General features: G+C 41.3%; 1 protein-coding gene across 2 annotated transcripts in view; it reads right to left on the bottom strand.

Moving 5' to 3' along the window:
* LOC127453081 (RAS guanyl-releasing protein 2-like) overlaps positions 1-14,691 on the bottom strand; it is a 135,627-nt gene that overhangs the window by 65,514 nt on the left and 55,422 nt on the right. Inside the window, exons 2-9 of one of the 2 annotated variants that reach the window (XM_051719153.1) lie at positions 13,078-13,246; positions 12,733-12,835; positions 8,668-8,724; positions 8,433-8,564; positions 6,984-7,134; positions 6,363-6,536; positions 4,336-4,452; positions 3,859-4,140 (exon numbers count right to left, since the gene is read on the bottom strand). In XM_051719153.1, coding sequence (XP_051575113.1) covers positions 3,859-4,140; positions 4,336-4,452; positions 6,363-6,536; positions 6,984-7,134; positions 8,433-8,564; positions 8,668-8,724; positions 12,733-12,835; positions 13,078-13,144 — 1,083 coding nt within the window. In that variant the 5' untranslated portion in view covers positions 13,145-13,246. Of the gene's footprint in view, positions 1-3,858; positions 4,141-4,335; positions 4,453-6,362; positions 6,537-6,983; positions 7,135-8,432; positions 8,565-8,667; positions 8,725-9,994; positions 10,065-12,732; positions 12,836-13,077; positions 13,247-14,691 lie in introns of those variants that run through there. The other variant, XM_051719146.1, reaches the window with a different exon arrangement.

Here is a 14,691-nt window from a genome sequence, read left to right as displayed (position 1 = left end):
GCGGCTCAAGAGTGCACACCCCGTCTGTTCGCCGAGGGCATCCCCCTGCAGCGACAAAAACTCAACCGGCTCTGCCCCAGCCCGAGCCCAGCCCTTGGCACCGGCGTAGAGCCCCCCGCAGGAGAGGGACACCCCCTGCTTCTCGGCCAGCCGTGAAGACCCCCAGGAGAGCTCCCAAGCACCCCTGAGATGGGAAACCCGAGGATCGAGACGTCTGCGGGATCTCCGGAGCTGGTAGCCAGACCACTCCATCCCCGGTGGAGGGCCGGGAGGAAAATCTTTTGTTCCCTTTTTCTTTTCTGTTCGCCGCACCCCGTACGGGCTGCGGTACCCACATTGTCAAAAAAAAGAGTAGTTTCCTCTCTCCTCGGGTCACACCGCTAGTGCTCAATGTCGCCATCCCCACGGCTACCGGACATCGAGCGCCTGCAGCCTGGGCCTCATGAACGCGGCCCCCCACCTTCGCGTGCCCTGCTGCATCACACAAACCACATCCCCGGCCGGCCGATGGTGACGAGTCTCGAGGACGGCCTGAGAGGCCCTCCTCCTCAGTCGTCGGCCTGCCTTAGGTGGTAGACCTGAAGGACATGTACTTTCAAGTCTCGATTTTACCTCGACACAGACCCTTCCTACGGTTTGCGTTCGACGGTCAGGCATATCAGTACAAGGTCCTGCCCTTTGGCTTGTCCCTGTCCCCTCGCTTCTTCATGAAGGTTGCAGAGGCAGCCCTTGCCCCGTTAAGTGAAGTGGGCATTCGCATACTCAATTACCTCGACGACTGGCTGATTATAGTGCACTCTCGAGCGTTACTGTGTGCACACAGGGACCTTGTGCTCACGCACCTCAGCCATTTAGGGCTTCAGGTCAACTGGGAAAAGAGCAAGCTCTCCCCGGTTCAGAACATCTCTTTTCTATGGAGGTACACTCGGTGTCAATGTTAGTGCGCCTCACATGTGACCACAAGCAGTCGGTGCTGAACTGCCTGAACTTATCCAGGCGGGAAATGTTGGTCCCACTGAAGTACTTTCAGAGGCTCCTGGGGCATATGGCATCCTCAGCGGCAGTCACGCTGCTTGGGTTGATGCATATGAGACCACTACAGCACTGGCTCCAGACCCGAGTCCCGAGGTACGCATGGCGCCGCGGCACACATCACATGGCTCTCACGTCTGCCTGCCACTGCCTTTTCAGCCCTTGGAAAGACCTTGCGTTCCTGCAGGCTGGAGTCCCCATACAGCAAGTGTCCAGGCACATCGTGGTTACGACAGATGCCTCCAAGACAGGCTGGGGTGCCGTGTGCAACGGGCACACAGCCGCTGGCTCCTGGACAGGACCTCACCTGCGTTGGCACATCAACTGCCTCGAGTTGCTGGCAGTACAGCTTGCCCTGCGGAGGTTATTTCCATTGATCCAGGGCAAGCACGTGTTGGTCCGGATGGACAACATGACGACAGTGGCTTATATAAACCACCAAGGCGGTTTACGCTCTTGTCGCATGTCGCAACTCGCCCGTCACCTTCCACCTAATGCGTTTGTGAGCTCCTCCCCTACGAAGGGCAGGACTTACCGCTGCGCCTCTTCCATGTGCGACCATAGGCCCATATGACGTATTCGCCACTTTTTTACCCTCCCCTTCAGGGCAGGGTGTGGCCTCTGCGGGATCTTTTCCCCCTGAAAGAATAGGAATGGAAAAGAAAGCCTTTCCCGGTGCATTTTATGAGCATTTAAAGGCCCCAGCCGAATCTAATTTTCTGTGGAGAGAAAAACTTAAGAGATAAAAGGCCGCGACTGGCGTGGCCTGCTCCCATACTAGATACGTCTCCTTCCCCCCCTCAGGGTTGTTGGGAATTACATGACGTTTTGGGGCGTCTGGGGAGGCTATGTGCAGTCCGAGTGCATCTGTTCCTACGCTCACAGTAGCTTGCCTACACCTGCATCGGCAGTTCACGTAACACAGTTCAGCCATTGTGGCGTTTCGTATAGGGACCCCTAGTGTCACTACATCGACACAACGTAGAGTGAGTGACAGAAGGGGACCGTCTCGGTTACTGTTGTAACCTCCGTTCCTTGATGGAGGGAACAAGATGTTGTGTCCCTCTTGCCACAGGCTGAACTACACCGCTGTAATGGCCGGGACCTTGTCTCGGCTCCTCAGTGCAAAAATCTGAATGAATCCGCATTCCAGCCTCCCTTTTATACCCATATGTAGGGGGGAGGGGCATGCAAATTCTACTCGCCAATTCTCATTGGCCTTTTCTCAAAGATCTGAAGGTGTCTCGGGCTCTCAAGATCAACCCCTAGTGTCACTACATTGACACAACGTCTCGTTCCCTCCATCAGGGAACGGAGGTTACGACAGTATCCTGATGAACATGATGTCCACATACGAGGATTTTGGGACATTATTCCCTCAAAAGTAGAAAAAACATGTTATTTATTTTGAATAACTTTCAGCATTAGCACATCTGTGGGTCATTTTGCATTTTAATATACATTTTGTTATACTTTATTTTGTTATCACTGTGCAATACGATTCTATTCATTAACATTAGTTAATGCTTTCCTATATTACTGTGCATTTTCACATTGAGAATAAATGGGATCATCCAAAAGCTGAAAGATTTTGCTTTCAGAGGCTTTATATGGAGTTAGGATGAAAATAAGGTGCATTTCAAACTGTTCTGAGACCAGTGAAGACAGACAGCACACTGGAGGTTAAGTCATTCACTAAATAGGGAGCAAGGGAGCATCCTATAGCTTTCTATGCAGCTAAGTTCATTTAATCCTAAAATCCGAACAAAAGTTCAGTTTCAGGCTGCAGATGATGTTTGGACCACTCAACATGTTTGGCAGATATGGGACAATGACAATCAGTACATACTGTAGATTCAGAAATGTATAATGCAATAAGAATTATTTATTCAGTTTTACAGAAAATCAGCTGTAATGTCTGTAACGTCTCAAAAAATAAAAAAATTTCACAATGTAGTCGTTAACTATATATATACATTCATTTAGCAGATGTTTTTTGTTTGTTTGTTTTTCAGAACAATTTAGTTGTTTTTTAGAAGGTCCGTAGAGAGGAAGAAATAAATTACTGAACAGGAATGTAAAATGGGTTCAAATGAAAGCAAAAGATTCTCACACTTGTTTTTAATCTATGAATGTTCATGATCTTTCCAGTGGTTTAAGATTACTGGATAAGAACTTTTTTAAATCATTCACATTCTGTCTAAAGAATCATTCAGTCCGATTTGTGAAACGGTTTGACTGATTCAAGAACCAACTCAAAAGCACAATTCACACACACTCAGACATCACTTTGATTTGAGACTGTGAGCAAGCTTTTTTCTACTCAAGAGCAATATTTGGAGTATAATATTTCATATTATGTGACACTTTGTTGTAGATGACAAGAAATATTTTATCATTACATTAATTCTCCTCTGTATGCTGATAGAAAAACAACATACTGATATACACCTACCATATGGCAGGCTGGAATATCTGTAATTCAGATATCCAAATTTAAACACTGTTGCTATTCCTCTATGATGTTACTTATATGCATAATTTGCTAAAACATACACATAAAGCTAAAAATAGCTTTTATAGAATAAAAAAGGTTGTGTCAGAGCCGTTCAATAAAAAAAATATTCCCCTAAAGCAGGGCTGCTGCTTTATTTAATGCATTAGCTTATTTTTTTTAACTCAATAAAAAGCAGAAATTAATATATATTCTCAAACTTGGCAGTATTATGTAAGTTTTAACACAGAAATACACACAAACACAGTCAACAGGCCAATTTGATCTAAATCACACTTAGACACTCTCTTCCTGCTGAAACACACACTCACCGTGAGCAGATTGAGCAAGTCTGTGTTGGCCTCAATGTTAGGGGGAGTGGTCTGCACAAGGGCTAGTTCCTGAAGGATTGCATAGAGTTGCTGTGTTTTAGCCAAGTTGACACGAGTCTTCTCTGAGTCCATCCAGTCCGGCAGAGCGACATGAACAGCTATCAGGTCCTTGAGGTTAACGGCCAGAATTGGGAAGCGAAATCCGGTGCACTCAGCGAATCGTCGCCGATACTGACTGTAGTTACTACAAGAGGTCACCAGGTCTACCAAACTGTTAAAGATCTGAGAGAGATAGTCTGATGAACAAGTGTTAGGTCTTATTTACAGTTATTGGTCTGAAAAATAGGTGTTAGGGCTGATGTTAAGGTTTTGTAGTGCCCTGTATAGGTGTTGTGTCTGACGTACAGGAGTTGTGTCTCATGCACTACTGTGTCCGATATACAAGTGTTGGGTCTGATGTACATGTGTTGTATTTACCTTTTTGGTCTCATTGTTGATGTGTGCCTCCGTCTCCTTCAGCCTAGAGATGGAGCTGTTACTGAGACTGCCGACCACTGCCATCAGAGTGTTAAAATTCTGCAACTGCAGTAGTTTCTACAGGGAGTGAAAATTTAAACTAGTTTTAAAAGTTTACCGTTTGATGGTTATACAGACATTAGAGTAATACATCCAGAAAGCTAGCTTTCTAGCTAGATAGTTAGACAGACTGTCACATTCAGTAGCAAGATAAATCCTCAGATAGACAGACAGACAGACAGACAGTCAGAAAGACAGATAGATCCCAGGTCCCGAGGTGCCCACAAAGGGACTCAGTATGCTTTTCAATTTGAGCAGAATCAATCCCCATGTCTCTACGATATTCTGATGCTGAAATATGGTAATGGCCCCAACATGATCACACGGGAAGTTTGTGCATCCTAGGATCGGCAACATTACACCGACTCACTGACAAGTGGCATATCTAATCAGACATTTTTGCATCGGCCCAAGCATGTTTACCTTCCCTTGTGTCATGACCGGAAGTACGTTACGTCAGCAGTGTGGGAGACCCGAGTTCGGATCCTGCGTTGAAACCAAGAAATAATCGTGATCGCGTAATCAGTGACGAGTGTGATTCGGAGGTTGCATTTTCCCCTCTAACATAAAATGTTTACTCCACTGACGGTTAGGTTTAGGTTTGGGATTTGAGTTGAGGGGTTCAGTTTATAAAATACAGTATACATTCCTCTTCACTGTATTACAGCCTGTACAGCTGAAAACAACTCGGTTCACAGCACGCATTTGGTGCCCCTCTGTGGACATTTCCCCCAGACAAAGGAGCTCACACGTGCTCATATGCCCAACAACACTTATTTCTTTGGCCACTGGGGGCAGTATTTCAAATTTGGTAAGCACAGACTGATTTTAGCTAAAGAGAAGTAAACCTACTGTTTCCAATTTCACTGTGACATCAGTCTGGTGGACCCTAGGGGTCCTCAATTATCTTAAGGGGCCCACAAAGGGTATCAGTAATTTCAATACTCACCTAGCAATGCTTGAGGCAGAACCACCCCAGTCATTTCCTCTTATCAGGATTTGAAATTCGCTCCCACCAATTTATCTAGAATTTTCCTTCTGCTGTTTAGAATCAAAACTACCGAAGTCCGATTCGTTAACGAATCTTTTGAGTTGGATCTTTTGAATTACTCAAACAGGTTAGCAAAATGGTGTGAATCGGTTTGCAGTTCATTCTGAATCGTTGGAAGCGGATTCTCAGTCAGTAAAATAGTAACGGCATAGTTTACAACACAGAACAAACAGAGCGCTTGATGGAGTGGAATATTTACCTAGAGACTACACAAGTCCCCAATAGACCTCATTAGGATGACACTAGTGATGGAAGATGAATGAGGAAAGGATTACAAAAAGAGAGAGAGAGAACCAAAGGTAAACAGAGGCTTCAGCAAAGGACAAAACCCTTGTGAAAGAGAAAGAAAGAGAGAGAGATGTAGTGGGGGTGGATGTGATATTTTGGAAGAGGAAGAGCTCAGGGCCCAAAGGAAAGAAGAGAACGAGGGATCATCAGGAGGAACGAGCAGGGGGTGATGGAGCCCCACTGCGCTTCTAAAAAATTCAAGAGACGAGTCACATGGGACTAGCTGCCATCCTACTAAAACTGTACACCAGAACCTCAACAGTGTTTTACAGGTTTTGGGTCAGATATTGGGATGTTTCATTTTGTAACACTATTTTTCCATAGGGTCAACACTCTTTGACCTTATGGAGGGGCCCCCCTTATAGCATTATCAGCCAAGTGGGTGGCGTCACTTTAGAAAAATTTATTTACACACTGTTTGATCTTGAATTTCATCAATTTATTTTACTGTATTTCTGTACTGTCTATTTTTTTCTCCGAATTTTTGTAGTGGGCACTGCTTCCCTTGCCTCCCCAGATAAAATGCCCCATGAGCAAACAAAAACACTGTAATAAAGTTTTACAGGAAGTTTTATTAAGTTTTCCCGACCTGTGCGACCTGTATGAATTGTGAAATCACAGCGGCTCTCTGTGGGGCGGTGGGTTTACTCAGTACCATCAGTTGAATCCATTGCGAGACGCTGTTAAAAAGTGTAATAAACCTCTCCAGAATGGGGTTATCCACTGTACAGCCGTGCATCACAAAGCTGTGGTAATCCTGAAACTGGCACACACAGAAAACAAATGGTTTCAGATCAAACGTGAAGAAACTGGTCAGGCTGTTCAACCATTTTCTAGGAATCAACCTAAGAATGGCTCCCTTACAGTTGTCTTTACATGTTAAAGGAAAATTCCGGGTTCAATACAAATTAAGCTCAATCAACAGAATGTGTGTCATAATGTTGATTACCACAAACAATTATCTTGACTTGTCCCTCCTTTTCTTAAAAAAAGGCAAAAATCTGAGTTACAGTGAGGCACTTACAATGAAGTGAATGGGGTCTATCAAAAGTATAGCCAGTAAAGACATAAAACAATATGTGTGTTAACATGATTTTAGTGTCATAAAATCACTTACTAACCTTATATGTGTAAAGTTATATCTGATTTTACAACCTTGTTGCCATGATCACGTAACGATGTAAACCCTAAAATGACTATACAAACATACCAGGATCTTGCAGAAGGATTTGTACTCCAGATAAGTCAGGTGTTCAGCAAGCTCACAGGGGTCCAGGTGGTCAAATAAAAGGGACATTTTTCTATTTTTTGACATTGATGGAACTCTCCGGGTCACTTGCCGTTTCCATTTATACGAGGGCCTGCGAGGTGGGGGGGGGGGGTATACAGTTGTTATTCATCCATACAGTACTACATTGTTGACATCTAACAGTGTCTCAGGACGTCCCTCAAGATAAGACATGAAAATCTCCATCATCTACTCATCCTCATGTTGCTCCAACCCCATATGATTTTGCCACATTCTTGCAAAAGCGTCAATAAGATTGGAGCTACGGAAGAGGGCAAGATTTCCAGTAATTAACGACTTGAGTTTAAGGTCTGTTCTTCAGAAATAAGTATCATATGGCTTTATAACAGTGGTTCCCAACCCTGGTCCTGGAGTACCCCCAACACTGCACATTTTGGATGTCTCCCTTATTTGATACACCCAATTCTGCTCATGGAGCCTCTACTAATGAGCAGATGAGTTGAATCAGGTGTGTTTGAAGAGGGAGATATCCAAAATGTGCAGTGTTGGGGGTACTCCAGGATTAGGGTTGGGAACCACTGCTTTAGAAGACTTAGAATATTGCACACAAGTCGTAATGATTACTTTTACGACACTTTTTTTTCTTCTTAAGCTTACAGCTGCAGTTACCATCCTCTTTCATTTCTTTCACAAATGATTCATTTAAGTTTGATCTTTTCAATGGATTGATTGATCCAGTACACAAAAGCGGTCTGACTGATTCATTAATCAGTTTCAATTCAATAAACCAGTCGCAGTGGTCAACAGCTCACTGGAGGGGAAAACTTAACATTTTGGTCTATTCCTCACTAAATGCTATTGTATGACTTCAAAAAGACTTAAGCCCAAAGTATACTTCGGCTGATCGCTCCATGCACAGAATGCATGATGCAAGTCCTTGTCAATACGCATTGTCGCGCATGTGCCAGCCATTGACTGTACTAAAATAGTATCTCAAAGCAGTCGTAGTGTGCATGCGTCGAACGCGTTCGTATTCGCTCGTGGTCAAAAGAGTATACTTTGAATACGGTCGGCAGGGCACGATCCAGAATAACGAAGTATACCCGGGCCTTCAGTATTTAGTGCACAAGTCGTATAAACTGCTTTTATGACGCTTTTATTGTAATTCTTGTTTTCATTGTGGCGCTTGAGAGCCCCAGTCCTCATTCACTTTCATTACATGGAAAAGAGTGGCTAGGATATTCCTTCAATTCATCGTTTGTGTTCTATGAACGAGAGAAAGCCAAACGTGTTTGTAATGAAATGAGGGTGAGTAAATGACAGAATTTAGATTTTTGGGTTAACAATGTGTTTGCTTAACCTGAGTATGAACATGTCTGTATGAGTGTACATACATGAGTATATACTTACACACTCTCTACATCTATAAGTTGACCCTGGGATTCATTGCCACCAGAGTTCAGGTTCTCTCTCAGGTCTTTAATCTGGTCAGCCAAAGCAGGATTCAGATCAAACTCTACAGGAAATTCAGAAATCCAGTACCTACAGAGAGGGAGAAATTGTTAGGGCAAATAGTGGATGAAAAGAAAAAGACCTCCCCATCTGTACCATTGAGAAATTGAGAGAGATAAAGGACTAGTCTTACTTTACGAGGTGGCATATTTTGGCTCTGATCTCATCAGTGCTGCCCTCCTCTTGTGACCTGCATGATTGTTAAGGGTGTAAAGTATACATTTTACACAGTGGCTTTACATTTCAATTTTACACCAGAATTTTACAGCTAATCTTTACAACAGAACACACAACCTAAAAAAAAAAGAAAGAAAAAAAGAAAACAATACACCTTAAACAAGGCCTTGGCATTTAAATGTATTTGTTAGGGCTGGAAAATTTAATGTGTTAATTTCTGTGATTAATAGTTGACATGTTAACGCATTAAATTAATGCATTTAATGCAGTATCTGTTTGTTTGTTTTTTCACTTCCTGAAATTTCACTAATGTTTCTCCCCACTTCCTGTGGCTAAAATTGGCATATATATAAATTTCCAGGAGGTACACGTTTGACTCGTCTGTACATCCTAGCACAGAAACTGATTGTGTGGAGCAGTGAATGTTTCTTCATTAAACGCAACGTACGTTCCTGGACATAATAAATAAGGAAGCGTATTTACTGTACGGAGAATAGAGACTTCACCTGCAAATGGTGAGTCAGGTGTGGGAGAGATAGGGACAAGGTGCTGTACATTTGCATCGCCCAAAAACGCTCACTCACTCTCAACTGAACCAGTGTCAAACACAAAACCACACACGAGAGAGCCAGCGTGTTTGTGATAGAGATTGAACGTCAGCCAGAGAAAATAATCGTTTTGAAATTTTAAACTTAAGCTAATTAAACTTCAGAATTCAATATGTTTTAGATCTGTGTGTATAATGCATTGGCAATGTACACTTAAGTTTATCTTGCCAATAAATCTTGATACAAATTTAATGTGCCCATTTGATTCTATTACTAAAAAAGTCCACTGGAGAATGGCAGAAGATTTTGCCCAACTTTTAATCACAGCATGTCAATTGATTTTATGGCATGTATACATATACTTAGTTTTTGTTTTAATGTACCATGATTAATCGCAGAAAACTGTGCAATTAATAAGTTAAAAAATTGTATCAATTCACAGCCATAGTATTTGTTTTATGAAAAGATGTAAAAGCTGTGTCAAAGCTTTTTAAATGCTGGTAATCGGTTAATAACGTTATTATTCTGTTCCTGTTGCCAAAATTCTTTAAATCCCTCATGCTGTTATGAGGGGAAGGGTTTAACTGTCCAGTGCTGACTGCGGCAACCACGGCAGATTCTGTACTAGAGAAGGCTATGCTGTGGTGAAATTTATTATTAGTCAATCAATATACTGATCAAAGGTGGGGCCAAACCGTAAACATAAAAATAGTCTTCAGTCTTCCGATCCCCCACCTTGCTCCACCGAACCTCCGGCGCCGCCTTGGTCCTCCCTGCCTCCGGCTCCAGCCTGGCCCTTCAAGTCTTCAGCTACTCTCCGAGTATCCAGTTCTCCATGGTTTTGCCCCTCGAGCCTCTCACGGCTCCACCTTCCATGGCTCCGCCCCTCAAGCCTCTCATGGCTCCACCCCCAACAGGCTCCGCCCTGGTCTCATGCTCCATGCCATGTTTTCACCAGACCATGCCCCACATCTTGTTTCACCATGCTTCCATGTCCTGCCACGTAACCACTTCAAGTCGCCACTGACCACCCCCCACCCCCCCAGCTCCCTCTTGAACTTTGTGTTGTGCTTTTGTGTTTATCGGGAGCCACCCCTAGTTGGGGGGATATGTCAGGGTTGTGTGTGTTTGTTTATGTTTTTCATGTCTTTTATTTTGAAAGTTTAGTTCCTGTTCCTGTTTCATGTCTTGTGGTTCCCTGGTCATGTGATTTCATGTTTCCCTCCATGTTCATATGTCTTGCTTTCATTGGTTTATTGTCTTGTCACCTTGTTATCAGTTCTGTCTTGTCATTGGTTATCATTGTCGTGTCTCATGTTTGCCATGTCCATTGTCAGGTATTGTGAATGTGACATTGTAGGATTGTTCATGTCATGTCAAGTTTAGTCAAGTCAAGTCAAGTTACGTCAAGTTAATTTTTTTGTATTTTGTTCACGTTTGGCGTTACGGGTTTTGGATTTAACATAACAGAAGTTTTGAACAATATAACCAAACAGCCTATAGGCTATAAGTTGTAGATTCTGGACCGCAAATTTAAGTGTGGGGAAATATGCCTATTTCCATGGTGACAGCAACTTCTCTTATTGGTGAATGAATATCACTTTACACATATTATTTACAGAAGTTTCTGTGGATGACATTGGACAATATCCATCTGACAATGAGACACGGAGCTGTTGCTCCATCCAGTAAAAAGAAGAAGGGGTTTAACAACATGTATTTTAAGTTATATCGACCACAATGAGTATGATTCTTCACAAGCCACAGCTCCCCATTTCTGACTGTATATACTTTTAATTATTTTGTTTAATCTTGCTAGATAAAGTATGCTACTGTCATAATATAAGTTAGTATAATATGACAATTGACGATCCAACTTTACGTAAAAAACGATCATATATTACCTCACACAGTGTCCCTTATTTTAACCATACCATCTGTCTAATAGTGGTCAATATTAGGTAATTTCATTGTATTTATGTAGAATATATATATTTTTTCACTTCCATGTAACTGTCCTTTATGTGAATATGAATCGCGTCCCATCCACTGCCGAAAGGAAGAGAGCTGTAGGAATAGGCCTACTTATGAAAACTTTTTATTCTCCCTTCCTTCCTTTTATTTGCAGAAAAGCAAAAAGTGACAGTTAACAATGAAATAATTTGAAACATTAAATAATGATTAAATTGTGTTATTGTATTATTACTGTTGTTTAATTATCAACAATAATGTGATATTATTGTAACAAATAAAAATGTATTAATCAGTCCTCAACTGTTTGTTTTTCTTCATAAGAATATGGTGCTTTACTCATGTTTAAACTCATGCTTTGACTATAGGGGGAAATTATAATAATTTATGAAAAAGTCAGTAGGCTACTGTTTGAGCTTTGTGGTGTTCTCCATGATGTTTAATCCTGCGGATGGTGCTAAAACCTCAGCTGAGCAACAGACTGTCTCCCTAACTTCATTATATGGTGTTTGTTTCTTCTGTCTTTGATTTGAATCTTTTGTATTGTTGTATTTCTCACTTGTAAATTGCTGTATAATCGCTGGATGTAAATGTAATTTAAACATTTTGGACACAAAAGCAGTGCAGCATATACAGCAGTACCTGGCCGTTTTTATTGGAACTCACTGAGATAATTTTTGTACTTATAGTAAATAATATAATATTTGTTGTGATGGTGGTGGTGGGGTGAGGGTCCATGAAGAATTTGGGGTTATGAAAGGGGTCCTTGTTTCAAAAAAGTTTGAGAAACACTGTTTTAAACAACTTAACAGCTCAAATTATATATGTTTTAACAGAATTAATGTAATTGCTTTTATTAAATTATAACCTACACATTTCTGCCTTTAAACCCTCCATAATTGACCCCATTCACTTCAATTGTAAGTGTTTCACTGAAACAGGAAGACCAGCATTTGTTATGGACACTTTCTTTTTAGGTGTAATATTTTTCTCTATTCTTTACTATATTATTTCGTCTTTTTAGACTATTTTCAAGAATACCTGATAGATGGCATGAAGCCTATTTTATTCTTGATTTTTCAATTTTTTCATGATTTTTCAATTGTAGTGTAGACAAATACAAAATGTAAACACAAATAAAATGTTTAGGTAACAACTGCTTCTGTTTCTGAAAAAAACAAAAAACAAAAAAAAAACAGCAAAGATTCATTGGTTGTCATTGTTATTTCATTACAAAGCTTATTATTACAGTGTACTTTTATTTTTAAACCTTATTTTTTGCAACTGGTGACCATTTGGAAAGAAGCTGCTCAGGCTAAGCCAAAATGAAAACCATTTAGCTTCTAGTCCCTGGTTTCAGCAAATTGTGGGTTCTAACTTATCCAATGAAGTTGAAATTTATTGGTCAAGTAAAATTTTGCTTACAAAGAATTGCTGCTTCCAACATTAGCACAATGAACGTGTGTGTGTGTGTGTGTGTGTGTTTTGTAAATAAAGGATATTTTAGCAGCAATTTCTTGGCCAGCTCGGTGGAAGATATGTACCAAGGATGCATCATCAGAAACATTCTCACAAATGAGGAGCCTTTTATTGTGCCGTCATTGTCTGAAACCAGAAACATCACAGAACATTACTAAAACCACTTTTCTTTTTTTCTTTTTTTTATTCTGGTGACTTCCTTGGACACCAGAAAGACCATGCTGGTCAACCAACAAAGTTTTCGAATGAACAGCAAGTATGCTAGTCCACTATCTCAGCTGCACTTTTCGGCTATAAAACTCTATTTGTGTTTACATGTACATGTTCTTCCTGAACTTTAGTTTGAAACATAAGAGTCTTTCACTCACCGAAAGATTGTATACAGGCATCCACCAACTCATCCACTGTTGTAGAATCCATAGGTAATGGGTCCATTGTGTATTTTCTTTTCAACTGCCTTTACTTTCTATACTGTCCTCCAGTCTTTGTCTTCTGCCCTTTGGTTTTCCTCTTTGTGTGTGTCAGGCCTGATTGTTTCTGAGAAGAGAGGAACATGTTGACATGTTTCAGATATTTCTGCTTCACACTTGACATTACTCAAAGCCTCTTCTGATCTTAGGGGCCCGTTAACCAGTATGCGTTCTTGCTTCTGTGTGTGCTATTTTTATTAATTTTTTGTTAAAAAATGACACTTTGACCATTGTGATGCGCCTCACTGACAGCGTCTCGAGCCGTGAGCACCACTTTGAAGCAGTATCAAGTTTTAAGAAGCGGACTTAAAAAAAAAATTATTGAGGCTCCTGCATTTTATTCCATTCTGTTTATTCTGTACTGTTATTAAACGTAAGAACATATACTTTGGTCCCTTAGACGTCTAACAACAACTTTAGTTGCAGAATGACACTAGTATAACTGACAGTATGACAAAGACACCAGCTGTCTCAACTGATAAACTCGCGTATCCTAAAGAAAACATATATATGCACACAAACATCACAATGAGTGACTGCTGAGCAGTTGACCTCTTCATACAGCAAGAACCACAACTTATCCTCAAACATAACTTCCTAAAGCTTACAGTCACACAGGCAGAAAACCACAGTCTATCCTTCATGCAGTGCACAGACACACACACACTTATGCTCATGGAATTTTAGCAAGGTTTCCAACTGGAAACCATGGCAACACACTCTGATCTACCCTGATCAACCTCTGTATGTTAACACAAATTAGACTCTGTTATAAAGGATTACACATACAAACTGCACAAATATACATATAAACACAATCCGATTGTATAGATTACGTCACACAACCAGCAATTTTACTGTCTAATAAAACAGATTTTGTGCTGTTTGTGTGTATGTGTGTGCATGTGCGTGAGTGTGACTGGATAATTTAGGCTCAGTTCTCTGTTTGGCAGAAACCACCAAGAATACAAAGAAAATCTGTCTTCTTGTAGACAGGTGGTGTGTTAAAGATCACAGCTGATTGTCTTGGGTAATGATACATGTATGGCCACACACACACATTCAGCTACAGCAATCCGGTTTTATATATGGTGAGACACTATAATGAAATGTGTGTGTGTGTGTGTGTGTGTGTGTGTGTGTGTGTGTGAGTGTGTGTGTGTGTGTGTACTGCAGAGAGGTGGGTGGACACTTTGAATTACAGCCCTCAGAGAGAGAGAGAGAGAGAGAGAGAGAGAGAGAGAGAGAGAGAGAGAGATCTTGGGAGAGGGGAGAAAAACGAAAAGAGAGAGATAGTAGTCAGTAGCCATGTGTGTGCTACGTTAGCTATATTTTGGGGACAAATTTGTAACCAGAAGTGAGCTAAATCAGACAAAACCTCTTATTGGAGACATTTTGGGATGTCCTCATTTGGAAAAACAACCTATACATGCAAAACGTTTTCTGTTAGGTTTAGGTTTAGGGTGTGGGTTAGGGTTAGTCTATAGTTATTATAATTAGTTAAACAATAAA

Source organism: Myxocyprinus asiaticus, chromosome 2 (genome assembly GCF_019703515.2).
Source record: "Myxocyprinus asiaticus isolate MX2 ecotype Aquarium Trade chromosome 2, UBuf_Myxa_2, whole genome shotgun sequence".
Lineage (NCBI taxonomy): Eukaryota > Metazoa > Chordata > Actinopteri > Cypriniformes > Catostomidae > Myxocyprinus > Myxocyprinus asiaticus.
This window is presented reverse-complemented; position numbering and strand designations above follow the sequence as displayed.